This window comes from Monomorium pharaonis, chromosome 9 (genome assembly GCF_013373865.1).
Source record: "Monomorium pharaonis isolate MP-MQ-018 chromosome 9, ASM1337386v2, whole genome shotgun sequence".
In the NCBI taxonomy this organism is placed as follows: Eukaryota; Metazoa; Arthropoda; class Insecta; order Hymenoptera; family Formicidae; genus Monomorium; species Monomorium pharaonis.
The window spans coordinates 10,827,640-10,854,760 of record NC_050475.1 but is presented as its reverse complement, the minus strand read 5'-3'; the positions used below and the strand labels follow the sequence as shown (position 1 = coordinate 10,854,760).

Below are 27,121 nucleotides of genomic sequence, written 5' to 3'. Positions count from 1 at the left end.
GGCCTCCAGCTCGAAGCGGGTCTTGGTGGGTACGAAGTACCGCCGGCAGTCCTTCTCAAAGTCTGCCCAGCCTCTCCAGTCGTCCCGGTTGTTCCGATACCAGAGCAGCGCCTGGTCTTTGAAAAGCAGCGGGAGGTATCGTTGTAATTGTGTCTGTGTCAGCCCGTAGCTGAGGCGCAGGTTCTCGAGGCGCTCTAGGAATGCGACTCCGTCTTTTCCGTCGAACTGGCATCCCCATTTGCGGACGGTATCCAGTAGTGCCGCCGTGTCCGATAAGGTACCCTTGCGTCGTGTTCGGGGGGTCCCTCGGACGGTTGCCATCTTATCTGCGCTGCTGTCGTCGACCGTGGTTTCTCCTCCCGTCATCTCGGGGCCGTCGGTGGCGAATTTGTCGCTCGCGGTATCTTACCTATTCACTCAACCAGTCCCTGTTCGGGCGCCATTTTGTAACCGTGAATTTTGAATTCTATTCGCTACGGATAGCCGCGGGTAATTCAGGGTTCGGGCAACGGGCTGGTAGAGTGAATAACAAAGGCACTATGAATATGCTTAACACTATGGTTTATTAAAATACTCCTAGCTAATATGTACAATTGTCCCTACCTAATATGCACAGTGCTTAACCTAATATCTCGCGGTGCGAGATGCGGAAGATTCGCTGTTGGCGACGTGTGTCGCGGTGCGCGTGTGCCCGTGGTAGTTCGACGCTGGATTGGCTGCGGCGGGCGTACGGCTCGTGCGTCGGTCGATCGGTACGTCGATTGGCGGTAGCGGCCGGTCTCGGTGATCGCGGCACTCGTGGCGGTACAGCTACGGCTCACAGTGATGCCAAACGCCTAAATTCTTGGACATGGTTTGAAAAATCTCAAAGACTCGACTGATACGCATACAATTTGGTACATAAAGGTTTTTGGGGTTGCTAATTTTGAATTTGGTATCAAAATTTAAAAAAACAAAATAGCGGATTGAATATAGCGGACAAAAATTCAAAAAGTACATGAATATTGACTTCTATTTGTAAGTTTTTTTAGTAATATTTTAATCAGTCTCATAGAAAATAGTATAATAATTCTAGGCACATATTCTCTAAATTTCCTAGAGTGAAACATTACTCTAAAAAAGTAAAAATTGGACATATCTAAGTTTGAGTGATTTGTCAATTTGGGAATTACTTTGAAAAAGGACCTCGGTAATAGATAATGTAGGAGGCAAGGGGACTCACTTTAAAAAAGCACCCCGATAATAGATAATGTGAGAGGCAAGGGAACTCACATTAAAAAAGCACCTCGATGATAGATAATGTGAGAGGCGATTTCCTCGTGGTAAACTGCCGAAACGATAAGTTTTATAGGCTAATTGCAGACGTCCTGGAAATATTATATGTGTTATATTTTATATTATATTATAATTTTTCTTGGCAACTAAACATTGCAACACTGCAACTAGTATGTAAGTTCAACATGACAACAATCGCCGTCCGCCGCGGCCCGGTCGCCCAGCCGGCGCGGCGCGGCACGGCGGCGCGGTGTGAATTATTATTTTTAATCATGTTCCACCACTCCGATTAATTTAAAAAAAAAAATGTGTTAAAGAAGATCTAGAGATGTTTTTGTGAAAATATAAAAGTGGTATCTCAGAACTATCACCCCCCAAAAAATTCATAAAAAATTCAAAAATTTTTTTATCGGGTTTTTTTTTACCACAAAAATTACTTAAAATTTTCTCAAACTTGTCTAAATGATGTTTACAACATATATTTTTTTCATTAAAATCGATCCAACCATTTTAAAAAAAAACCACTTTCTTTATTTTTCTTTCCCCCTCCATAACTCCCCCAAAAATGCAATTTTGTAACTAATATTTGGGGAAGTTTTACATCTCATGAGTGCCAACTAATGATATCAATTTGAGCTCAATTAGTGCGGGGGCAGATTTTACCTGCTTATTCCGCTATGCCCTTTGGAAATTCTTTTCTAGAATTAAAGTACACATATTAATATCCATCTGTGAATTGGACTTTATGTCGAGGACAAAAAATTTTTTTATTGCTCTACTTATCGACTTTTTACGCGTATATAACCTAAATTTTCGTTTCACAATTTCGTCTCAATTAGACACTAAAATCTAATTTTTTAAACTCGACACTATTTGTTCTTGTCGTCTACTAGTCTGTGAATACGAATTTCGTAGATACAAACTGTAGATCTTTTATATTAAGCAAACATTATTATGATGTGACAGCAAATTAACAATTTTTTCTCGTTTTTGGAGGAAATTCCACTCCACAGACTGATAGCAATGCGTATTTTTTTATTCTGGAGAAGGATTTCCAAATCTATAAAAGAAATAAAAAGATATTGTTAAACAAAAATTACTATCTTTTTGTTGGTAAAACAGACAACTCCAGCATCCCCTTAATGATATTGATAGGCTTATAACTGTATCATGTACTACATATATATAAGATGTATTAGAATGTAAATAAGACTGACTATAATTAAAATAATTAAACTGATCACACTAATAATTAATAAAAACATCTTTTTTAGATCACGCAACGCACGAAAACGCGGTGGCTCGCTCCACGGCTACTTTTGCCTTGTTTCCGCCTCGCCCTGCGCTGCTTCTTTCGATCTCTCGAGCCTAACGATAAGTATGTTCTTGCCGTCCTTGGCCCTTGCTTCAGTTTTGGTCGCCTTGAACTTCTTCAGTTCCTTGGGGCCATCCTGCCTCGCCATGGGTGGAAGAATCACCTGGTCGTCCCTTGGTATCGGTCTCATTAGAGCACTAAAAAAGTAGGTATTCTCACATCCGCCATTTTTCTTCAAACTAGCAAGTAACTAGCATAATGTTTTACATATATAATACATCGCAATAACCTTTACAGTCTCAAGATCATAAATATCGTGTCTTCGTTTCATTGTCGCTTAAAGTTTGGTGTTTTCAAAGATTATTGACGTATATATTGTCACGACTTTTCCTGACCGGGAAAGCCGCGAGCAAAAAGCAGCGAGACCGATAGGGTAACCGGTACCCCCGATGCCGTGCTTGTCGCGCTCGAATCTCGGCCACACGTTATCACGAGAATTGTTGGGCGCCAGACGCGCTTGACGACGCGTCAATTCGCGAAAATCGTTACGCCAAGGTGTCCTTGATCCTCGCGCGACAATCTCGACCAGCTCTGCCTAACGGTAGAGGGGCGGGGCAGATCGTAAGGGAGCAGGCGGCGGCGGAAACACGAACTGGTGGACGACACACCAAAAAAAAAACTAGACTCCGAGCTTAACAAATAACGATCTTTATTAGAAATAAATGTCAGATAGAAACAATAATCTCACGGGACGCGGCATGCGGCGCTCCGACAATGCGGCGCCACGGCGCGAATTAGACCAAAAAGAAACGCGAACGACACGCGGGAAGCTCCCGCGGTAGGCACGCGGCCGACAAGGACGGGCGGTGGAATCTCCCGCGCACAATGAATTTCGGGCGTTCGCACGTGCCGACACTCCCGGCAACTATAGATCCCGACCGCGTGGCTCACGAGGGTCACAAAGCAATCGCCGGCCGCTGCCGCACTTTACCCCGTCGCGAAACCGGAAGTCCCGTCCACCCGCTACTCGCGACGCAATACTCGCTCGCGCGAGGGCTTTGCGGCGCACACGGTCGAGGGGAATCTCCGACGGAACCCGAGCGTCCTCACAACCGTCCTCCCCGTGGCTCGGCGCGTTGGCGTCCCGTCCGCTTGCATCCGATGAATCCCCAATTACTTACGCAAACGTATGACCGCCCTGCGGCCCACGCGAATCACGCACCAACACAAAAACGGATGCAGAACGGGCCCGGGGACACCTCGCCGACCGGCAACCGCTCACACTGAATTATCTGGGTAGGCCACCTCACCGATAAGGTCCTGGCTCGTCCCCTGGCCCGACATCCTCCCTCGTCTCCAGGCTCGTCCCTTTGCCCTGGTTGAGGCCTCGCACAAGCCACACCGATAATTCACCAGGGACACGACACGCAACTTAACGGCTGGACCGCTCGCAGGCAAAAGCGGGGTGGATCGCGGTCGATCCCGGATCGACGCTGCGACCCCCCGTCCAGTCATGCGCATTGTTTCCGCGCCGCGACCCAATTGCTGCAAGGCACGCAGTCCTGCGTACGCAGGGACGTGCGCGCCATAATCCTTCCGGGGGCCTCGCAGGCCCCCGCAAAATTTTCTTTCTCCCGCTGGGCCACTTCCCGAGCCGGGGCAGCGCCCGCGGAGACCTCCGTTCCTCGCGAGAGGACTTGACGCCTCCCTCGATGTGTTTGGTCCCATCCGGGCTCCTCCACAGCCCTCCGAGATGTTCCGTCGTGGTGTTGGCGGGCACCGCCGCTTTAGGCTCCGGCCGTGGCTCTCCCAGGGCCACGCCGAATTCCCGTGCGGGCCGCGTGCTCGTCTCTCCCGGGCACCAGTGGCGTCCTTCCTCCTTCCTCGCATCGCCGTCGCTCATTCTCCTCCTCTCTCGCTCTCTCGCCGAATTCCATCGAGAGGCGGTCGCCGCGCAAAGAAATCAAAAATATGTAATATTAATAGTACGCTCGCTAGGCCCGTCGCGGTTCCCCATGGAGATCCCCTCTCGCCTCTCGCCTATTTTCCCCGTACGGCGCGAATTCGCAGCCTGTGACGGGGGAGGAACGCTGCTACCCGTGGCAGCTGAGCTACCACGTCACAATATATACAAAACATACTTAATTTTTCATGCTAGTTAGAAGAAAAATGGCGGACGTGAGAATACTCACTTTTATAGTGCCTTAGTCTCATCTTCCTCTCCAAAGGGTTTTGTCCAGACTTATTTTCTGGACATAGCGCTTTCTTTTTTGTTGGCGTGGGTGGAATTTCCTCCTCGGTTTCACTGGCGGAGGATGAAAGGTCCTTGAGATGTTGTCTCGTTCTTTTACGGAAGGTCCACTTCCTTATCTTTCTCGGTGATGTTTTTTTTTGGCGAGTCTTTTTTACTGTATTGGTCCTCGCTATATTGATTATCTTGCTCGATGAGTTGGTTTTCCTTATTATTTTTTGCCTCAGCCTCGTCGTCTGTTTGATCGCGTTCAGATACTGGTTCCTGATTGGGTGTATCGAACTCGGGCTGTTGGAGGTTATGCTCGTCGATGGTATTGGGTTGTTATCCGTCGTTATCTGATTTGGCCTTTGCTTCGCTTCGTTTTTCGGATCGTTTACTGGATCTTCCGGAAGTAGGAAGTACTTGATGTTTATACTTCCGTTAATTATATTAGCGATAACTTGTAGGTTAGGTGGTTTTTTATTTTTGTCCACCAATTCGGTTTCGATCATTACCTTGTCACGACATTGCCTTGACCTTTGTCACGACATTGCCTTCCTTATCTTTTATCTCAGCAGTGTCGAACGCACTATCTCTCTTTGATATATTTTTATAGTGGTTGTTGACGAAATCGGTGAGCGCGTTAGATTTTTTTTTATCGTGGCGCAGTAGTTCCAATGCCTTTTTTCTGTCGAACTTTTCTTTTGTCGATTCCGTTTCTTGGGTCATGTTCCTCAAGAAGTCTAACCTCTTTTGCTTCCTCGCGACTGGCTCGAGGTTAAGGACATTCATCATTACCCTGTCGAGCAGTTCTTCTTCGCTGTCGAGATTTAATTTCGAAATATCTTTCATTATTCGCGTTAGTAGACTTGATATTTCGTCGGGTTGCTGTGCACTTGGTTTGCTTTTTTGCCGATGTTGACTTTCAGCCCGAACGGCGCGTGCAAGTTTTAACCATAGATCGCGTAGTCGTGAGATTTGCTTGTCGGGGTTAGATTCTTTTTCCCTAGACCCTTTCGATTGGCTTACGCGTCGTGCCACTGCGTTGCCGCCTATTGGTTGATCGCTCGGTTTATCGCGTGACTTAAAATTAAGGTGCTTTTTTGTCGCATTATTCGCGTCGCTGTTACTGAGTCGTTTGGGCGATTTTTCGGTTTGTTCATTTAATTTATCTTTTATATATCATTCGTACGCGCTCTGCTCGGGGTCGCACACTACTAGCTCATACGCCGCAGAATTTTCTCACGTAATTATTAGGCTTTTTTCCCGCGTTTGGTTTTGAAAGCTATTTATCGTATATGTTTTGTTTATTTTATCTCGCGAGTTTTTTCTCTCGTAATTTAATCGTGTTATTATTCCCATGTCTGATGACGTGGAAAAATCGCTATCGCTTATTTCGACGACTTTATCGTTAATTTCGATGTTATTTACGCGTTTATTTCCCGATTCTTGGTTTCGTGATATGCTATACGAGTTTACATTTTTTAGTGTAGTGTGTATCGTAGGGTTACACTTTTGGGTGTAGTTTTCGCTATCGGTTTCTAACGCGTTTCGTGTGGAAAATCGTAAATTCTTTGCTTACGCTTGTCGGATGTCTGTCTGGAATGAGTATTGGGCTGATCTTGGTCAGTTTGTAGTCGCTGTCGACATCTATTGGCTTGGTGGTGTTGCTCGTGTCCCTCGTTAAGCCGGATTCACTTTGTGATATGCTCGCGCCTGGTTTGGCCTCGTCGGGGTCGCTACGATTTTCTTTCTCTCCTTTCTGGCGATTCTCGAATTTGGATAGTTGCTTGTCCATTTGAGACAGAACTAACGCAGACTTCCCGTACGAAAAAAAATTATAAGAGAATTATTTAAAAAATATTGAAAAACTTCTGAGAATAATATAGGAAAACTATTGAAATACTATTGAAAAATATTGGAATACTACTGTGTTCTTATTACAATACTATTAGAAAACTACTGAGAGCCTATACGTTAAGTATAGTATTATTCCTAATAGTATTTTCGTCGACAACTACTGAATTCTGATACCAAAACTATTTGTGAAATATTCGAACAAAATTTGTTTTTACATTTCAGTGATAAAGAACGAAACTTCTAACAAATTTGTGATGCATAAAAAACATCTTTCGAGTAAATTTCTCCCTAAATTTTCTTGAGCTCTTATTTTTATTTCAACTTTTCCTTTTCCATAAAAAAACTTTTTTTTTAATATAAATTTTAACTGTAAGTACATAAGAAATAATTTATAAAAAAATGTGGATTTATAATTAAAATGTCTAAAAACTTTAAATTTTTGTAATATTTTTTTATTTTAAATACAATATATAACTTTTTAGTCATATTTTTTGCAAGAAACATATACATGTGTACATATAAAAGAACAAAATTTTAACTCATAAAGAATTACATTAGGATAAATTTAATAAACGATAAATTATTTAATCAATTTCCACTGTATTTACCAAAGGCACGATATGTAACTTATATATATCACATATATATCACTATTTTCGTAAAAGTAGTAATTGCACCGAGGAAAGTTATTTGTTTTCTTTGGTCTGGTTTTTCTTTGCTCGAGGTACAGCATTGTTACATTTCTGTCTGACAGCTGCTTTAAAAAGTTTTTGAGTGTCCTTATTACACTCAAATATTGAAAACACATGCATGAGCTGTAATAATTAAAAAAATAAATTAATTTTTAAGAAAATTTTAAAAATATGTTAACAAAAATAACGCAATAGTAAAATAAATATATATATATAATATTTCTTGGTTGTAAGAAAACGCAAGACATAATATTAAATTTATAAATTATTTATATATAAGATATAGTCGAGGCATGAAATTCGTCCATAATTTTTTAGGTAAATTTAATTTATTCTTTATTTGATACTTACGGCGTCATTAATACTTAATCATATTTACTACAGTAGTGCAGAGTGTATGTTTCTTTTTCAATATACTTTCATATTAAAAAGAAAGATATGCTTTGAACTAATGAAAATTAGTATGGCTAGGCATCAATGACGCCATACTATGTATGTACACGGACCTTCAACGATAAAAAGAATTTTTCCATTGGACGAGAAAAAATTCACAAACTAATTCCAAAAAGTACAGACAATTATTTAGTCTACATTTTTATAAATGTATCTTATTATAGGCTTTCCTTTTAGGGAACACAATCGACACAAGTATCGTTTTATCTTTGTTACTCATTGAACATAAAAAAAGATAGAACGATGCATGTGTCGATTGTGTCGCTAAAAGGAAAGCAGCCATATTTTATTATTGATATATGCGACAAAATTTTCAGAATTTTAAATACTATAGATTAATGCAGAATGTTTTAAATTGCATAATATGTCTGATGCGTGATTATATAATAAAAAGTATTAGTAAAATCAAAAGAGTATAGGTTGTTGAACCACGAGATCTTCGTGTTTGAACAACCTACAATGTTGAAGTTAATTAATCTTATCAATAATATTATATTAACTCTAACAACATATTTATATAATTTGTTATATTAAATTTAATTACATATATAATTTATGCTATTTAAATTATAAATTTTATTAGAATAGTAATATTTAGTATTACAGTCTCTTTATTAACAATAAATTCGTAATTTATCCAGCTTAATTCTTGAAAAACGCTGTAAAAGTTAGAATTACCTTCAATTGCCTCATGACGTTTTGGATTTAAACGTTCTTTAGGTGTTATATTTGCTCCTTTCATAGTATTAGCAATTTTTCCCGTTAAACTACATGATGCCAGTTCTTCTTTAGAAAAAACTACTGATAGTAAATCGCATGTGTATTGCGAAATACTATTTCTGTTACAATTTCGAAGACGACTAGCACTTACAAGGACACCTGTTTCACCAAGATCAATCATTTTTTCCTATGAATAAAAAAAAATCAATTATTTTTGTACACAAAAAAATGTAAAATAAATATATGAAAATTATACTTACATTATTAGATTCTTTATTTGATTCCATTTCTAATATGTTATTTGTAGTATTTATCTCATTTTTACTTTTCTGTAAATATATTTTAGAATCGTAAATATAAATCTTAATATCTAATCTTAAATATAAATTAAATTCTCTATAAATGTAAAAATATGACATTATATTATACATAAATAAAAAAGTTAAAGCTCTAGTAATAGATAGATTATTTTATTATTTACAATGATAAAATAATTAATCTATATTTAACAGTTAAACGAATATAATTTTTAAATAGTTAAGACAGTTAAAAAAATATTTTTTTTATACAAGAAATTAATTTTATTTTGAATCTAAATAAAATATAAGAAACTCGTTATTTTTTAAGTTTAACATTATTTTAAAATAAATAAGATAAATTGATATTTCTATAAATAAAAAATAATATTTACTTTGAAGTCAGTGAAATCAACTTTGTCGTTAAGTTTCTCTGTTTTAAGAAGTATGTTCTCCACTAAATTGTTTATTCTCGGCAAATCTAAAAATTACATATAAAACAATTAGAACATTAACAAATGAAAGAGTGAATATGTGTAGTGAATGTATAATACGATTTCTCCTAACATAATATATACTTAAATTTTTATATATAGTTGATATGTAATATATTTCTAAGTAGTTGTACTATGAGAGTTCTGACCCAAGTTGGAGTGGGGATAAGGGGAAGGGAGGGGAGGGTAATTAATCGAGGGGAGGGTAATTAATTGAGGGGGAGAGGGGATTTAATCGAGGAGGAGAGAGTAATTAATTGAGGGGAGAGGGTATTTAATTGTAGGGGAGAGGATAAATAATAGAGGGGAGGGTAATTAATTGAGGGGAGAGGGTATTTAATTGTAGGGGAGAGAGTATTTAATTGTAGGGGAGAGGGTAATTAATTGAGGGGAGAGGGTATTTAATTGTAGGGGAGAGGATAAATAATAGAGGGGAGGGTATTTAATTGTAGGGAGAGGGTAATTAATCGAGGAGGAGAGGGTAATTAATAGAGGGGGAGTATTAATCGGGGAAATTAATCGAGGGGATTAATTAATCTTTGGCGAAAGAAGGGTTATCAAATAATTTATCAGGAGGGGTGGGGTTAACATGTCACATAAATTTCAAATTTCTTTTGTTCTTATTGTTCTGTATAACAATTGACCTGTCACATAAATTTCAATTTTCTTTTTTCTTTTTAACAAATGTCTCTATCATAAATTTCAAACTTTCTTTTTTCTTTTGTTTATTGTATCTTTTAACAAATGTCTCTATCATAAATTTCAAACTTTCTTTTTTCTTTTGTTTATTGTTTCTCTGTAACAAATTATCCTATCATAAATTTTGAACTTTCTTTGTTTATTGTTTCTTTTTATCAAATTACCCTGTCATAAATTTTGAACTTTTTTTTCTTTTTTCTTTTTTATTGTTTCTCTGTAACAAATTACCCTGTCATTAATTTTGAACTTTCTTTTCTTTTTTCTTTGTTTATTGTTTCTTTGTAACAAATTACCCTGTCATAAATTTTAAACTTTCTTTTTTCTTTTGTTTATTGTTTCTTTTTAACAAATTACCCTATCATAAATTTCAAAACTCTTTTGTTTATTGTTTTTCTAACAAATGAGAAACTTGTCTCAACATGTTTTCGAAAGTCCTTTGTGCTCATCACCACCACCGCCGCTCAGGTAAAGAGACTTTATTATTATTTCATATATGTAATGGAATTTTTATTTGATTATTTATAATTTGAGTTAGATTACATATGCATATGTATTCTAATTTAAATTATAAATAATTAAATAATAAAAATTATATTACGTATATTCCACTCCAGTTAGAGTTTGCTCTCTATCTCTCTCCCACTACACTAATCGTATAAGCAGCGCCCTTATCTTGGCTGCTAGCGAGCGCCGATATCAGGCTGCTAGATTTTACAAACATAAAAACTTTAAATTTTTAAATAAATAAATAAATAAAATAAAATAACATGCGGATGCTGTAGTCTGCGTTTAATATTATACCTGAAAATTTCTTTGATACAATTGAACCTATAGTAACATAATAAATCTTAGCTTTCTCTTTTTCGAAATTCTTTTCAAAGATCATGTGACTTACAAATAGCATAAGTATATATAGGTGAGACTCTTAGAGCATCCCTTAGACGTTTTCAAGTCTATTTCTGAGCAAGTTTATCCGAAGTCTGTGTGCAGCTAGTTTTCAAGTGTGATTAGTAAAAGATATAGTTTTTCCGAAAAATGAGTAATATGGAAATCGAAGTTATCGACATCGCTGATGATGATTACATCGAAGTTATCGACATCGCTGATGATGATTACATCGAAATCATCGACATCGCGGACGATGATGATGAAGTCGAAATTGAAGATGTACATAATGTACATTGTGTAAATAATGTAAATATAGATGTAAATAATGAAGAAAATATAAATATGGATGTAAATATGGATGAACAAATCGACGTTGCTGACATCGTACAACATCATATAAACGACGAGAATTTTTTTTAACATCATCGATGATTTTGATGAAAATGTGCCGGATTTCCACCTTGAGGAGGAACAAGAGGATAACGAGAGCGTGCTGTCTGAAGATAGCAATTACAATAGTGACTGTAGTGATGATTTTGAAGAATCTGTGGAAAGGCCTATCAGTATTAGGCAAGTCCAAGCCATAAACGAAGAAACGAAACATTGTGCTATTTTTTCATACTATAAAACCGAGCAGACATACGGCACAGGCACATACACGGCTTGTGCTGAATGCATGGTGGAATTGATGGTCGCAGACGTGGACCATTTTTTCGCCGTCCGTCAACACCTTACGGACAGGTTTACGGCAATTAGCAGCAAATATTGCTCTAATTGTCGTAAACCAGTATACATATTAATTCCATGCAATATGTGTCCGGTCTGCACACATAAAAAAAAAAAAAAAAAAAAAAAATAATAATAATTAAATAAATAAAAAAAAAACTATGAAAAAACTAAGAAAAAAATCACAAATAAAATAAAGTTAAAAAAACATACATTTCTTGACAATAGTCACCATTTCCACCACCACTACCACTATTATTGGAGGGGCGCACCGTATAAGAAGAACATCGCCATACATCAGTCGCTCATTACGAATATCCTCACTACAGTCGCTCATTACCAAACGGACAACAAAGGATAACGTTGGCTGCTGGAGTCAATTGGAAAAACGTACTTCCCGAAGATGAACTACTACGTTCCAATCCAGGAAAACGAAGCTCATGATAAACCGTAAGTATTTGTCATTTTAAATTCATAATATTTGTTTTTTATATTTAAAAAAAATTTTTTTCTATAACTCGCTTTATTCTTTTTACAGAAAATCACAGCCGCGCCATACACCTCGCATCCTGAGAAGGAGATTTCCCCTTACGGCTACATCCTACAAGTACTTGGAAATGGGGATCAGCGTGGAGTCTGAGCCTTTTGTGGAGATGATTCTTGGCGACAACAAGGGAAATCAGCTAATTTTGCCATATATAACATGGCAAAAATTTATCGAGAGACGTGTGGATATTGAAAAACTTATACGAGCAACTATACCATCTTCGAGACTTTTTATTTGTGATTTAGTAATAGAAATTGTAAACGTACACGATAAAGGTATCGTAAGATTAACACTGTGTAATACCTGTATATATATGAAACCATCAACTGTACAATTTTTACTTAATCTCGAACACTGCATTGAATCTGTATATAATCAATTATATCAAAATACTTATAGTGTAAGCGATAAATATAAGAAGTTTATTACTATTTTGCGTCAAAATTATGTTACTAATAAGTATGATGCTATAAAAATTCTGAATGAAAATTACAATAAAACTTGTATCATAGAATGCGAACTAGTGACTTATGCATCCGATAATATTGTATATGATGCTTTACATAATTAATAAATATGTTTTTGTATAAATGTTAAAAATTATTTAAGAATTATTCCTATCTCCTATCAATTATCCTAATATATAAAATTAATTTAATTTGTTAAATGTAGTTTTTATTAAAGAGAGAAAAAAAGAAAGGGAAATATGATGGGAAAAATAAAATAAAGTAAAAGATTATATATATTTTATTTGTTATTTTTATTATTATTAGACCACCAATTATACAGTTTGAATACATTCTGTAAAGCGCAATTGTTCACATGATTCCGACAGCGTAAAGTATGCGTAACATCCATTTTATTTAGAGGTTTTATGTCTTCGTAATGCACCTCGATGTTTTCGACATAGACTTTCTGTCTCGCGGATGTGATTTGAGGTCGCAGTTGAGCACCAATACCTAGCTGCTTTAAAAAATTAGAGAGGTAGGGAGAGGAACAACGCATGTACGTTTCCTATTACTTCCTTCTTTCTTGATACCATTATTCTCTCTCTAGCATCTACCCTTTACTGCATAATCCTCACGTTCTCTCTTAAGCTATTTTTATTCTCTCTCATACTTTTACCTAAACGTATGCTCTCACTTGCTCCAACTGATCGCAGCATAATCTGGTTCTCGTTCACATTCGTTTCTTTGCTTGCGGTATTGTACTAAAGCAATAGGCGTGAGAGATAAAAAAAAAAACAATATGTTGAATATACGTTTAAATATGCTGTATAATACTTCAATTATTGCAAACTTTTTTATCCTATCGATTATTTCACTCAAACGAGTAAGTGCATTGTTTCAAAATTCAACAATACAGCTAAGATGTATCATTGCAAAGTTTCATTAACATCTGTTCATTAATTTTACGTTTAATACAGCAATAAAAACCAAAAAATTATAAAAATTCATCGATATCCATAAGAGCCCATGTAAATAAAATATTTAATATCCAAATAACTAGCTAGTTCAGCTTTTTTGAAATTTTAACAGTCAATTTATACCACTAATTTAAACTTTTCTACAAAGTTTCATAAAAATCTATTCATTTTGATTTAGCAGAGGAACTCTCTTAAGTAATCGTTTTCTTCAGCAACAAAAGTGTATTCTTGACAATAATTTCAAGATATACTTGGAACAAATATTAAAAAATCTTTGTACGTACATATACTTACGTGTTACTTATCATGTACTTACAAAATATTATATTATATATATATTTTTTTTTTTTTGAGAATATTATAATATACTAATTAAAAAATTTTCTTTTAAAGCAAATTTTTTTAATTAAAAAATTTTCCTTCTAGGTTTACAATGTATCTTTAAGTCAAAAGAAGTATTCTTCAAGTAAAGGAAAACATTACGAGAAAGAATTTTTACTTTGTCACAAAAGAAATCTTTATAACAAGTAAATCTCTATTCTTAAACGCTATATGTCTTGTTACGAGTGTGAAATGCTATCCTAAACTAGAAATGTATATTAATAATAATTAGATTTTTGGAGAGAATATTTTATCATTATTAATTTTAATAAAATATTTACATTATAAATATGATAATGATGTAATAAACATGTCGATGCATCAAACATATTACAACGTGTTTTTCATGATGACATGACATCATCGAGATCAAAAGATCAAGATGAAAGTAGATCCTGCAACATATGTTTCATGATAATGCTACGCCACGTAATTGTATCTAGATGATCACGTGATTGAATCTAGCTAAAATGCCGTAATAAATATACTAGGTATAAAAAAAAAATGCTAAGAGAATAAAATAAATAAATCATTATGTTGAAGCGTTGAAAGCAGTACATCATGGAACAAAATCTATTACAAATCGCTCAGCGAGTTTGAAGGATGAATACGATACATAGAACCAACGATGCAAAGAATATTTCGAGTCATTGAAAGAGTCGACTAAACTTTGTAAATACAATTCGAGAACGCGGTCTAGCGATACGAGGCTACTAAAAAAGTTGTAATTAAGAGATTCGAGGTTGCGGTTTAGCGCTGACACCCGACTGCTTAAAAATTAGAGAGGTGAGAGGAAGAAACAATGCATATACGTTTCTTATTATTGTCTCTTTTTCTCTAAGGGTATCATCGTTCTCTCTCACACACCTAGCGTGCTCCCATATTATCTTTATTCTTTCTTATACTTATATCTAACCTAATCTAACCTAACCTAACCTAACCATATGCTCTCACTCAATCCAACCTATTGCAGCATAATGTTCGCTCTTGCTCATGATCGTCAACGTGCTCACGGTATTGTACTAAAGCAAGAGACGTGAGGGATGGAAAAAAATGTTGGACATGTTAAATTTTTTTTTTTACAAGTTTAACGTTATAGGTGTAATATATAGTTAACGTTTATAGATGTAATATATATATATATATATGTATATATATATATATATATATATATATATATATAGTTATCTTTTTACGTACTAAACGCTAAGAGCTTCTAATTAACGATACCGATACCTCTTAACGAGTTACAGAATCGCACTACTGGCGCGTATCGCGTTCAGTACCCGATCGAAATTCGTTACGGCGAACGTGATATTGTACAACCACATAAACTGCACATAAATAATATCGAAAATTTTAACTAGTGGATTGAACGTCACATTAACACAGCCGTTTACATTAAACATATGGCATACAACTCGAACATTATCATGCGTACGTTTTGAGATTCCAAATGTGTGAAGCATCTTTAATTACATAAATCCTGACTGTTAACGGTCCAACACTTATAAAGTTGTATGAGTTCTTATAATCGGTCCGAAGGAAAATCAGAGACGTTCTATCGCTGCTCATAGAGTCCCTTTCATGTTTCAAGAAACATTACCAATTTTACTTTATTTTATTCTTATTTTTATTTTTTTTTCTTTACGTACGTAAATCATACATCGATAAACGTATGTAAATCATACATTGGTTCATACATGTTCTTTCTCATACATGTACATAACCGCGCGCGTATCTCCTCTTTCCCACCACTGCTATCATAAACATATTGCTTTTTCCTTTTTTAAATTAGATTAGATACACGCATTATCAAACCGCTTCATACATCTATCAAAATGCTTCATACATTTATCAAAATGTTTCATGCATCTATCGAACTACTATTAAACCATTATCGAACCACTATCAAACCACTGTCAAACCGCATCGTATACATACCGAACCATCAAAACATTACTGACAGCATCTCGATGGGATCATCCCAGTGCACGTAATCGATCGCTTACGTTTGCTTGAAGTTTGGCGTGGCAGGTCTTATTATAAATGAACGTGAAAGAACGTGAAACGAACGCGAAAGAACGTGAAACGAACGTGAAAGAACGTGAAACGAACGTGAAAGAACGTGAAACGAACGCGAAAGAACGTGAAACGAACGCAAAAGAACGTGAAAGAACGTGAAAGAACGTGAAAGAACGTGAAACGAACGTGAAAGAACGTGAAACGAACGCGAAAGAACGTGAAAGAACGTGAAACGAACGCGAAAGAACGTGAAACAAACGTGAAAAAACGTGAAACGAACGTGAAAGAACGTGAAAGAACGTGAAACGAACGCAAAAGAACGTGAAACGAACGTGAAAGAACGTGAAACGAACGTGAAAGAACGTGAAACGAACGCGAAAGAACGTGAAACGAACGCAAAAGAACGTGAAAGAACGTGAAAGAACGTGAAAGAACGTGAAACGAACGCGAAAGAACGTGAAACGAACGCAAAAGAACGTGAAACGAACGTGAAACGAACGCAAAAGAACGTGAAAGAACGTGAAATGAACGTGAAAGAACGTGAAACGAACGTGAAAGAACGTTCTTTCACGTTCTTTTGCGTTCGTTTCACGTTCTTTCGCGTTCGTTTCACGTTCTTTCACGTTCGTTTCACGTTCTTTCACGTTCGTTTCACGTTCTTTCGCGTTCGTTTCACGTTCTTTCACGTTCATTTATAATAAGACCTGCCACGCCAAACTTCAAGCAAACGTAAGCGATCGATTACGTGCACTGGGATGATCCCATCGAGATGCTGTCAGTAATGTTTTGATGGTTCGGTATGTATACGATGCGGTTTGACAGTGGTTTGATAGTGGTTCGATAATGGTTTAATAGTAGTTCGATAGATGCATGAAACATTTTGATAAATGTATGAAGCATTTTGATAGATGTATGAAGCGGTTTGATAATGCGTGTATCTAATCTAATTTAAAAAAGGAAAAAGCAATATGTTTATGATAGCAGTGGTGGGAAAGAGGAGATACGCGCGCGGTTATGTACATGTATGAGAAAGAACATGTATGAACCAATGTATGATTTACATACGTTTATCGATGTATGATTTACGTACGTAAAGAAAAAAAAATAAAAATAAGAATAAAATAAAGTAAAATTGGTAATGTTTCTTGAAACATGAAAGGGACTCTATGAGCAGCGATAGAACGTCTCTGATTTTCCTTCGGACCGATTATAAGAACTCATACAACTTTATAAGTGTTGGACCGTTAACAGTCAGGATTTATGTAATTAAAGATGCTTCACACATTTGGAATCTCAAAACGTACGCATGATAATGTTCGAGTTGTATGCCATATGTTTAATGTAAACGGCTGTGTTAATGTGACGTTCAATCCACTAGTTAAAATTTTCGATATTATTTATGTGCAGTTTATGTGGTTGTACAATATCACGTTCGCCGTAACGAATTTCGATCGGGTACTGAACGCGATACGCGCCAGTAGTGCGATTCTGTAACTCGTTAAGAGGTATCGGTATCGTTAATTAGAAGCTCTTAGCGTTTAGTACGTAAAAAGATAACTATATATATATATATATATATATATATATATATATATACATATATATATATATATATTACATCTATAAACGTTAACTATATATTACACCTATAACGTTAAACTTGTAAAAAAAAAAATTTAACATGTCCAACATTTTTTTCCATCCCTCACGTCTCTTGCTTTAGTACAATACCGTGAGCACGTTGACGATCATGAGCAAGAGCGAACATTATGCTGCAATAGGTTGGATTGAGTGAGAGCATATGGTTAGGTTAGGTTAGGTTAGATTAGGTTAGATATAAGTATAAGAAAGAATAAAGATAATATGGGAGCACGCTAGGTGTGTGAGAGAGAACGATGATACCCTTAGAGAAAAAGAGACAATAATAAGAAACGTATATGCATTGTTTCTTCCTCTCACCTCTCTAATTTTTAAGCAGTCGGGTGTCAGCGCTAAACCGCAACCTCGAATCTCTTAATTACAACTTTTTTAGTAGCCTCGTATCGCTAGACCGCGTTCTCGAATTGTATTTACAAAGTTTAGTCGACTCTTTCAATGACTCGAAATATTCTTTGCATCGTTGGTTCTATGTATCGTATTCATCCTTCAAACTCGCTGAGCGATTTGTAATAGATTTTGTTCCATGATGTACTGCTTTCAACGCTTCAACATAATGATTTATTTATTTTATTCTCTTAGCATTTTTTTTTTATACCTAGTATATTTATTACGGCATTTTAGCTAGATTCAATCACGTGATCATCTAGATACAATTACGTGGCGTAGCATTATCATGAAACATATGTTGCAGGATCTACTTTCATCTTGATCTTTTGATCTCGATGATGTCATGTCATCATGAAAAACACGTTGTAATATGTTTGATGCATCGACATGTTTATTACATCATTATCATATTTATAATGTAAATATTTTATTAAAATTAATAATGATAAAATATTCTCTCCAAAAATCTAATTATTATTAATATACATTTCTAGTTTAGGATAGCATTTCACACTCGTAACAAGACATATAGCGTTTAAGAATAGAGATTTACTTGTTATAAAGATTTCTTTTGTGACAAAGTAAAAATTCTTTCTCGTAATGTTTTCCTTTACTTGAAGAATACTTCTTTTGACTTAAAGATACATTGTAAACCTAGAAGGAAAATTTTTTAATTAAAAAAATTTGCTTTAAAAGAAAATTTTTTAATTAGTATATTATAATATTCTCAAAAAAAAAAAAAATATATATATAATATAATATTTTGTAAGTACATGATAAGTAACACGTAAGTATATGTACGTACAAAGATTTTTTAATATTTGTTCCAAGTATATCTTGAAATTATTGTCAAGAATACACTTTTGTTGCTGAAGAAAACGATTACTTAAGAGAGTTCCTCTGCTAAATCAAAATGAATAGATTTTTATGAAACTTTGTAGAAAAGTTTAAATTAGTGGTATAAATTGACTGTTAAAATTTCAAAAAAGCTGAACTAGCTAGTTATTTGGATATTAAATATTTTATTTACATGGGCTCTTATGGATATCGATGAATTTTTATAATTTTTTGGTTTTTATTGCTGTATTAAACGTAAAATTAATGAACAGATGTTAATGAAACTTTGCAATGATACATCTTAGCTGTATTGTTGAATTTTGAAACAATGCACTTACTCGTTTGAGTGAAATAATCGATAGGATAAAAAAGTTTGCAATAATTGAAGTATTATACAGCATATTTAAACGTATATTCAACATATTGTTTTTTTTTTTATCTCTCACGCCTATTGCTTTAGTACAATACCGCAAGCAAAGAAACGAATGTGAACGAGAACCAGATTATGCTGCGATCAGTTGGAGCAAGTGAGAGCATACGTTTAGGTAAAAGTATGAGAGAGAATAAAAATAGCTTAAGAGAGAACGTGAGGATTATGCAGTAAAGGGTAGATGCTAGAGAGAGAATAATGGTATCAAGAAAGAAGGAAGTAATAGGAAACGTACATGCGTTGTTCCTCTCCCTACCTCTCTAATTTTTTAAAGCAGCTAGGTATTGGTGCTCAACTGCGACCTCAAATCACATCCGCGAGACAGAAAGTCTATGTCGAAAACATCGAGGTGCATTACGAAGACATAAAACCTCTAAATAAAATGGATGTTACGCATACTTTACGCTGTCGGAATCATGTGAACAATTGCGCTTTACAGAATGTATTCAAACTGTATAATTGGTGGTCTAATAATAATAAAAATAACAAATAAAATATATATAATCTTTTACTTTATTTTATTTTTCCCATCATATTTCCCTTTCTTTTTTTCTCTCTTTAATAAAAACTACATTTAACAAATTAAATTAATTTTATATATTAGGATAATTGATAGGAGATAGGAATAATTCTTAAATAATTTTTAACATTTATACAAAAACATATTTATTAATTATGTAAAGCATCATATACAATATTATCGGATGCATAAGTCACTAGTTCGCATTCTATGATACAAGTTTTATTGTAATTTTCATTCAGAATTTTTATAGCATCATACTTATTAGTAACATAATTTTGACGCAAAATAGTAATAAACTTCTTATATTTATCGCTTACACTATAAGTATTTTGATATAATTGATTATATACAGATTCAATGCAGTGTTCGAGATTAAGTAAAAATTGTACAGTTGATGGTTTCATATATATACAGGTATTACACAGTGTTAATCTTACGATACCTTTATCGTGTACGTTTACAATTTCTATTACTAAATCACAAATAAAAAGTCTCGAAGATGGTATAGTTGCTCGTATAAGTTTTTCAATATCCACACGTCTCTCGATAAATTTTTGCCATGTTATATATGGCAAAATTAGCTGATTTCCCTTGTTGTCGCCAAGAATCATCTCCACAAAAGGCTCAGACTCCACGCTGATCCCCATTTCCAAGTACTTGTAGGATGTAGCCGTAAGGGGAAATCTCCTTCTCAGGATGCGAGGTGTATGGCGCGGCTGTGATTTTCTGTAAAAAGAATAAAGCGAGTTATAGAAAAAAATTTTTTTTAAATATAAAAAACAAATATTATGAATTTAAAATGACAAATACTTACGGTTTATCATGAGCTTCGTTTTCCTGGATTGGAACGTAGTAGTTCATCTTCGGGAAGTACGTTTTTCCAATTGACTCCAGCAGCCAACGTTATCCTTTGTTGTCCGTTTGGTAATGAGCGACTGTAGTGAGGATATTCGTAATGAGCGACTGATGTATGGCGATGTTCTTCTTATACGGTGCGCCCCTCCAATAATAGTGGTAGTGGTGGTGGAAATGGTGACTATTGTCAAGAAATGTATGTTTTTTTAACTTTATTTTATTTGTGATTTTTTTCTTAGTTTTTTCATAGTTTTTTTTTTATTTATTTAATTATTATTATTATTATTTTTTTTTTTTTTTTTTTTTTTATGTGTGCAGACCGGACACATATTGCATGGAATTAATATGTATACTGGTTTACGACAATTAGAGCAATATTTGCTGCTAATTGCCGTAAACCTGTCCGTAAGGTGTTGACGGACGGCGAAAAAATGGTCCACGTCTGCGACCATCAATTCCACCATGCATTCAGCACAAGCCGTGTATGTGCCTGTGCCGTATGTCTGCTCGGTTTTATAGTATGAAAAAATAGCACAATGTTTCGTTTCTTCGTTTATGGCTTGGACTTGCCTAATACTGATAGGCCTTTCCACAGATTCTTCAAAATCATCACTACAGTCACTATTGTAATTGCTATCTTCAGACAGCACGCTCTCGTTATCCTCTTGTTCCTCCTCAAGGTGGAAATCCGGCACATTTTCATCAAAATCATCGATGATGTTAAAAAAAATTCTCGTCGTTTATATGATGTTGTACGATGTCAGCAACGTCGATTTGTTCATCCATATTTACATCCATATTTATATTTTCTTCATTATTTACATCTATATTTACATTATTTACACAATGTACATTATGTACATCTTCAATTTCGACTTCATCATCATCGTCCGCGATGTCGATGATTTCGATGTAATCATCATCAGCGATGTCGATAACTTCGATGTAATCATCATCAGCGATGTCGATAACTTCGATTTCCATATTACTCATTTTTCGGAAAAACTATATCTTTTACTAATCACACTTGAAAACTAGCTGCACACAGACTTCGGATAAACTTGCTCAGAAATAGACTTGAAAACGTCTAAGGGATGCTCTAAGAGTCTCACCTATATATACTTATGCTATTTGTAAGTCACATGATCTTTGAAAAGAATTTCGAAAAAGAGAAAGCTAAGATTTATTATGTTACTATAGGTTCAATTGTATCAAAGAAATTTTCAGGTATAATATTAAACGCAGACTACAGCATCCGCATGTTATTTTATTTTATTTATTTATTTATTTAAAAATTTAAAGTTTTTATGTTTGTAAAATCTAGCAGCCTGATATCGGCGCTCGCTAGCAGCCAAGATAAGGGCGCTGCTTATACGATTAGTGTAGTGGGAGAGAGATAGAGAGCAAACTCTAACTGGAGTGGAATATACGTAATATAATTTTTATTATTTAATTATTTATAATTTAAATTAGAATACATATGCATATGTAATCTAACTCAAATTATAAATAATCAAATAAAAATTCCATTACATATATGAAATAATAATAAAGTCTCTTTACCTGAGCGGCGGTGGTGGTGATGAGCACAAAGGACTTTCGAAAACATGTTGAGACAAGTTTCTCATTTGTTAGAAAAACAATAAACAAAAGAGTTTTGAAATTTATGATAGGGTAATTTGTTAAAAAGAAACAATAAACAAAAGAAAAAAGAAAGTTTAAAATTTATGACAGGGTAATTTGTTACAAAGAAACAATAAACAAAGAAAAAAGAAAAGAAAGTTCAAAATTAATGACAGGGTAATTTGTTACAGAGAAACAATAAAAAAGAAAAAAGAAAAAAAAGTTCAAAATTTATGACAGGGTAATTTGATAAAAAGAAACAATAAACAAAGAAAGTTCAAAATTTATGATAGGATAATTTGTTACAGAGAAACAATAAACAAAAGAAAAAGAAAGTTTGAAATTTATGATAGAGACATTTGTTAAAAGATACAATAAACAAAAGAAAAAAGAAAGTTTGAAATTTATGATAGAGACATTTGTTAAAAAGAAAAAGAAAATTGAAATTTATGTGACAGGTCAATTGTTATACAGAACAATAAGAACAAAAGAAATTTGAAATTTATGTGACATGTTAACCCCACCCCTCCTGATAAATTATTTGATAACCCTTCTTTCGCCAAAGATTAATTAATCCCCTCGATTAATTTCCCCGATTAATACTCCCCCTCTATTAATTACCCTCTCCTCCTCGATTAATTACCCTCTCCCTACAATTAAATACCCTCCCCTCTATTATTTATCCTCTCCCCTACAATTAAATACCCTCTCCCCTCAATTAATTACCCTCTCCCCTACAATTAAATACTCTCTCCCCTACAATTAAATACCCTCTCCCCTCAATTAATTACCCTCCCCTCTATTATTTATCCTCTCCCCTACAATTAAATACCCTCTCCCCTCAATTAATTACTCTCTCCTCCTCGATTAAATCCCCTCTCCCCCTCAATTAATTACCCTCCCCTCGATTAATTACCCTCCCCTCCCTTCCCCTTATCCCCACTCCAACTTGGGTCAGAACTCTCATAGTACAACTACTTTTCTATTTATATGTAGTATAATTAAATATATTTAAAATATATTTAAAAAATATATATAGTATATAGTATGTAAAATATACAATTTTATACAAATAAAATACGTACTTTCAATACAAGAAAGTGATATACGCAATGCCATATTTTCCTTTTTTAAATCATCATTTTCTTTCTTTAAAGTGTCGTTCTCTTGTATTAAATGCTGCGACATTTTTGAAGAGCTGTCATCATCTGAAGATTGTCCACAATCTATCTTTAAATTTAAAAAAAAGATAAAATATGTAAATGTGCCAAAATATTATATTATTTTTAGCAAACGTATAAATATCTTACTATACATACATTTTTCATTATCTTTACTTCGGTCCATAGTTTTGAGGATTTGGTTTCAGTAGTTCCACGTTTTATCCCACTTTTTTTGTATTTCTGCTTTAAAAAATAGAAATGGAGCATAAATAAATAATATAAATAATTTAAAAAAATTAATAAAGTGCAGTAAATGTATATCATATAATAACCTTTTTATTCTGACTATTCTCTTTTTCATCGTCACTCCATTGTTTTTTACACATTGATTTCCTTTGTCCTTTAGTTGGTTCTAAAACTCCATATGTTTCTAGATTGTCCCGTTGTTCGCACATTTTAGTCCATTCTTAAAATTAAATATTTTTAAAATAAAATATTGTACCATAAAGTGTGTAATCCATACCAAAATCAAAGTATATATATTTATTATATTTATTTTTTACTAGACACCACAGATGCTTTGCGCGCACTATTTAGCATTTTATTCTCTACTTTTTAAAAATAAATTGCAATGATAATTCTATAGATAACCATCTATACAAATTATTATTTGCTAACTCCGCAATGATAGTCACAAGTTCACAAAGTAAGCATAATAAGAGAACCAATCAGCATTGCAGAAAGGCTCTCACAACATGCAAAGAGAAGCGGAAGAAATAATTGAAGGTAAAAAAAAAATAAAATAGATATTTAAAAGATAATAAAAACATTTTTGATATTTTGTTTAGTTTACGAGATATATCAAAAATATCCAAAAATCTCAACCATGAACGGTAGTTTCATCCCTTCAAACTGTTTTTGAGCCCAAACGGAAAATTTCTAAATTAATATATTTACCCCCTCTATTTCTCATTTACGTCAAGTTTCATTAAAATCTGAATTTTCGGGTTTGTGAGGTTCCTTTATTAGTACATTAAAAAAATCGATGTGTTCATTGAAATAATAAGTTCATGTCGTATATTATTTTATACTGTAAAAAATAAATATATTTATATTTGTACATATGCATACCACCAAAAAAAAGTATCTTTGCCGCAACTATTTTCCAGTCACACGTTCGTACTCTTTTTTTCATGATTGATGCTGGTGCAATGTCGCAATCAGGCCATTTTATTTCAATTTCGTTTTTATTTTTAAATATATTTAAGTATTTCTCTTCATCATTTATTTTATTTTGCAGCCAGTCTTCATAACCAACAGCAATTTTTTTATCTTCATTAACGAATTCCAGTAGAAGACACTTATTATTATCCATTTTGCTCTATAGAAAATACTTATTTAGATGCTGTAAACATGCACATACATATATACTTTACGTGTGTATGTGTGGTAAACTGTATGTTAAAAAATAAACATATATATATATATATATATATATATATATATATATATACATATATATAAATATACATATGGTATAATATAGATATTTTTAATAAAATCCTCTCTTCCTTTTTGACATTGTGTCGTTAAAAAATTACAATATATCAATCTTTATAAACACAAAATGCAAGATTAATTTTACATAAAAAATATCTCGGCACGTGCAATTTCGAAATTTTGAATCGAGTACTTACTTCGATCTTTATTATCCTTTACTTCCTTATTTTTCGAGAGTAACGGCTCTTCAACTTGTTTTTTACCTCTGTTGTTTATTGTTTGTTTATTGGCAAAATTCGTCAGATTGATGTTTTAGAGTTTAGACTATTATTATCACTCGTCTGTATCTATCTCTATCTATCACTTATATTTGTGTAACACACTGAGAGATTCCAAAAAATATAATCGTCGTAAGTAACGTACGTAATGCTGTTTCTTAAGATTATGAGTAACACGCAATCCTTCACTGACAATGCAACATTCAATCCTTCTTTATTAACAAGCCGATGTACTATTACGTTGTTTGTTGCCGCGCAGTTAAACGTTACCGTGTCGTGTGCATAGACGTCGGATACAGGCAATAGACCAATCACAGCGACCGAAGTGTAAGCTAGTGTAGAGGGTGTGTTCTGTTTCACACATGATATTGTAACGTCCCAGCGTCCGGAAAATTTTGTCCAAAAGTTTTCTCGCGAAACTTGTCCAGATGCATGCGCGCTGAGTTACCTTACTCAGTAATGTGTTTCTATGGCTCATTCTTACTTTCGTTTAAGTCGTCATTATATAATAATAATTCAAATATTAAGCACTTAATCGTACTTTAAAATTACGTACATATATATATCAAAATCATATATTACATATACGTATACTTTAAGTTATCTAGCATTATTTTAACTCTCTTATCGATACGAACGCATAGGCAACCGGATCGTTTAAACTTCTAAATTCTTACTCTCGTATTGCTTATGAGTTCGTCGAGGATTAATTAACTGTAAGATAAATAAGAACCGGATATTTGTAAAGGCCCTTGCACGTGCACTGTCGGATGATTAAAGAAATGATATCTCGTCAACTGAATCCTCAAAGATTCAAACGGAACGGTTCTAAAACAAAATCTGCTATTATCAATACGACGGCGACAGGATGTCGCGCCTAAAAAAATACAATACGAAATTAATCCGCGTAATATCCGGACTGCGTGTCGGAAGATCAGGTGAACCATAGCTAGGCATTTAACATAAACAGTCCGTAAGATATCCATTTCACGTTGGCGACGAGATGTCGCGCCCAGGAAATAATTAAGATTGATAAACCGGCAAGATATTCGGTAGTGAAAGCGATCCTAGCCGAAAAATATTCCGGATCAAATGATCAACGAAATCCTAGATGAGATATCTCCAATAAACATCCGCACACGTGCAGATGGTCTCACGCACCTTATCAGCGGCCCCCGAAACTCGGTTCCCGCCAAGCCGCCGAATCACTCCCACTCTTACCGACTTTTGCGCTTCGCGCGTGTTCCCTACTCCGGAGCGCTAGCGGCCGCTGAGCGCAGCGCCGATTTTGCTCGATCCCTTTGTCCGCGCCCTATTTAAATCCGCGCACAGACGCCGGATCATTCATTCATTCACTCATTATTTTTTCGACACTCGTTCAGCATACTTATTAGTTCAGTCACTAGTTCTCGGTCACGCGTCACTCTTCAATCTTCAAGTTATCTGCAACCTCTCTTGTATAGTTTCGCGATCAACTCATTGTCAATTAAGTTAACCAGTGCGTGCTCCGACAGACTGCCATCATCGACATATCTCTACGATCATCTTCAACTGTCAACCTACATCAACCATCTAATTATTAGTGGACCAAACTATTGCTTCAAACTATATTATAACTCGTGAGTACTAATTAATTATTGTTTACTTTCGCTCCCTAGAATATTTTCCGAAATCGAACTGTGCCATATTATAAGGAATCCTTTTGATAAGGATTAATTGTCGGTCCACTTCCAAATAATTATGAAACAACTCCTCTAGGTACAACCCTTTCCCCTCCCTTGTGCCCGCGATGAATTCTACAACACCTAAAGTGAGTAGGCTCAATGATTGAAATAT

At 34.7% G+C, this 27,121-nt stretch overlaps 3 protein-coding genes across 5 annotated transcripts; 1 reads left to right on the top strand and 2 right to left on the bottom strand.

Moving 5' to 3' along the window:
• Positions 1–7,171: 7,171 nt before the first annotated feature.
• On the bottom strand, positions 7,172–25,642 carry LOC118647214. 3 transcript variants are annotated; one of them, XM_036291634.1, is made up of 9 exons: positions 25,205–25,628; positions 24,639–24,912; positions 23,840–23,973; positions 23,664–23,747; positions 23,430–23,574; positions 9,240–9,325; positions 8,809–8,877; positions 8,507–8,735; positions 7,172–7,498 (listed from the first exon to the last, which is right to left on the bottom strand). In XM_036291634.1, the coding sequence occupies exons 2-9, from the start codon at positions 24,880–24,882 to the stop codon at positions 7,473–7,475; spliced, it is 1,017 nt and encodes a 338-aa protein (XP_036147527.1). In that variant the 5' UTR covers positions 24,883–24,912; positions 25,205–25,628; the 3' UTR covers positions 7,172–7,472. The 3 variants fall into 3 exon arrangements, with proteins under 3 accessions (XP_036147527.1, XP_036147525.1, XP_036147526.1); XM_036291632.1 differs by lacking the exon at positions 7,172–7,498 and having other exon boundaries at positions 7,570–8,735; positions 25,205–25,642; XM_036291633.1 differs by lacking the exon at positions 7,172–7,498 and having other exon boundaries at positions 7,570–8,735; positions 24,639–24,888; positions 25,205–25,642.
• LOC118647216 lies at positions 10,311–13,627 on the top strand. The gene is made up of 2 exons (XM_036291636.1): positions 10,311–12,101; positions 12,190–13,627. Exons 1-2 carry the CDS (start codon positions 12,055–12,057, stop codon positions 12,767–12,769), a joined length of 627 nt encoding a protein of 208 aa, XP_036147529.1. The 5' UTR covers positions 10,311–12,054; the 3' UTR covers positions 12,770–13,627.
• Positions 19,149–22,477, bottom strand: LOC118647215. The gene is made up of 2 exons (XM_036291635.1): positions 20,681–22,477; positions 19,149–20,592 (listed from the first exon to the last, which is right to left on the bottom strand). Exons 1-2 carry the CDS (start codon positions 20,725–20,727, stop codon positions 20,013–20,015), a joined length of 627 nt encoding a protein of 208 aa, XP_036147528.1. The 5' UTR covers positions 20,728–22,477; the 3' UTR covers positions 19,149–20,012.
• Positions 25,643–27,121: the final 1,479 nt, after the last annotated feature.

What these genes read in the sequence shown, in the direction of transcription:
- LOC118647215 (XM_036291635.1), bottom strand. Translation starts at nt 20,727, where the DNA reads ATGAACTACTACGTTCCAATCCAGGAAAACGAAGCTCATGATAAACC. An exon ending in AACGAAGCTCATGATAAACC is followed by an intron (nt 20,593 to 20,680) that starts GTAAGTATTTGT and finishes TTCTTTTTACAG; the next exon opens with AAAATCACAGCCGCGCCATA.
- LOC118647216 (XM_036291636.1), top strand. Translation starts at nt 12,055, where the DNA reads ATGAACTACTACGTTCCAATCCAGGAAAACGAAGCTCATGATAAACC. An exon ending in AACGAAGCTCATGATAAACC is followed by an intron (nt 12,102 to 12,189) that starts GTAAGTATTTGT and finishes TTCTTTTTACAG; the next exon opens with AAAATCACAGCCGCGCCATA.
- LOC118647214 (XM_036291632.1), bottom strand. Translation starts at nt 24,882, where the DNA reads ATGGATAATAATAAGTGTCTTCTACTGGAATTCGTTAATGAAGATAAA. An exon ending in AAAGATACTTTTTTTTGGTG is followed by an intron (nt 23,974 to 24,638) that starts GTATGCATATGT and finishes TTTAATTTTAAG; the next exon opens with AATGGACTAAAATGTGCGAA. An exon ending in ATCACTTTCTTGTATTGAAA is followed by an intron (nt 9,326 to 23,429) that starts GTACGTATTTTA and finishes TGTAATTTTTAG; the next exon opens with ATTTGCCGAGAATAAACAAT.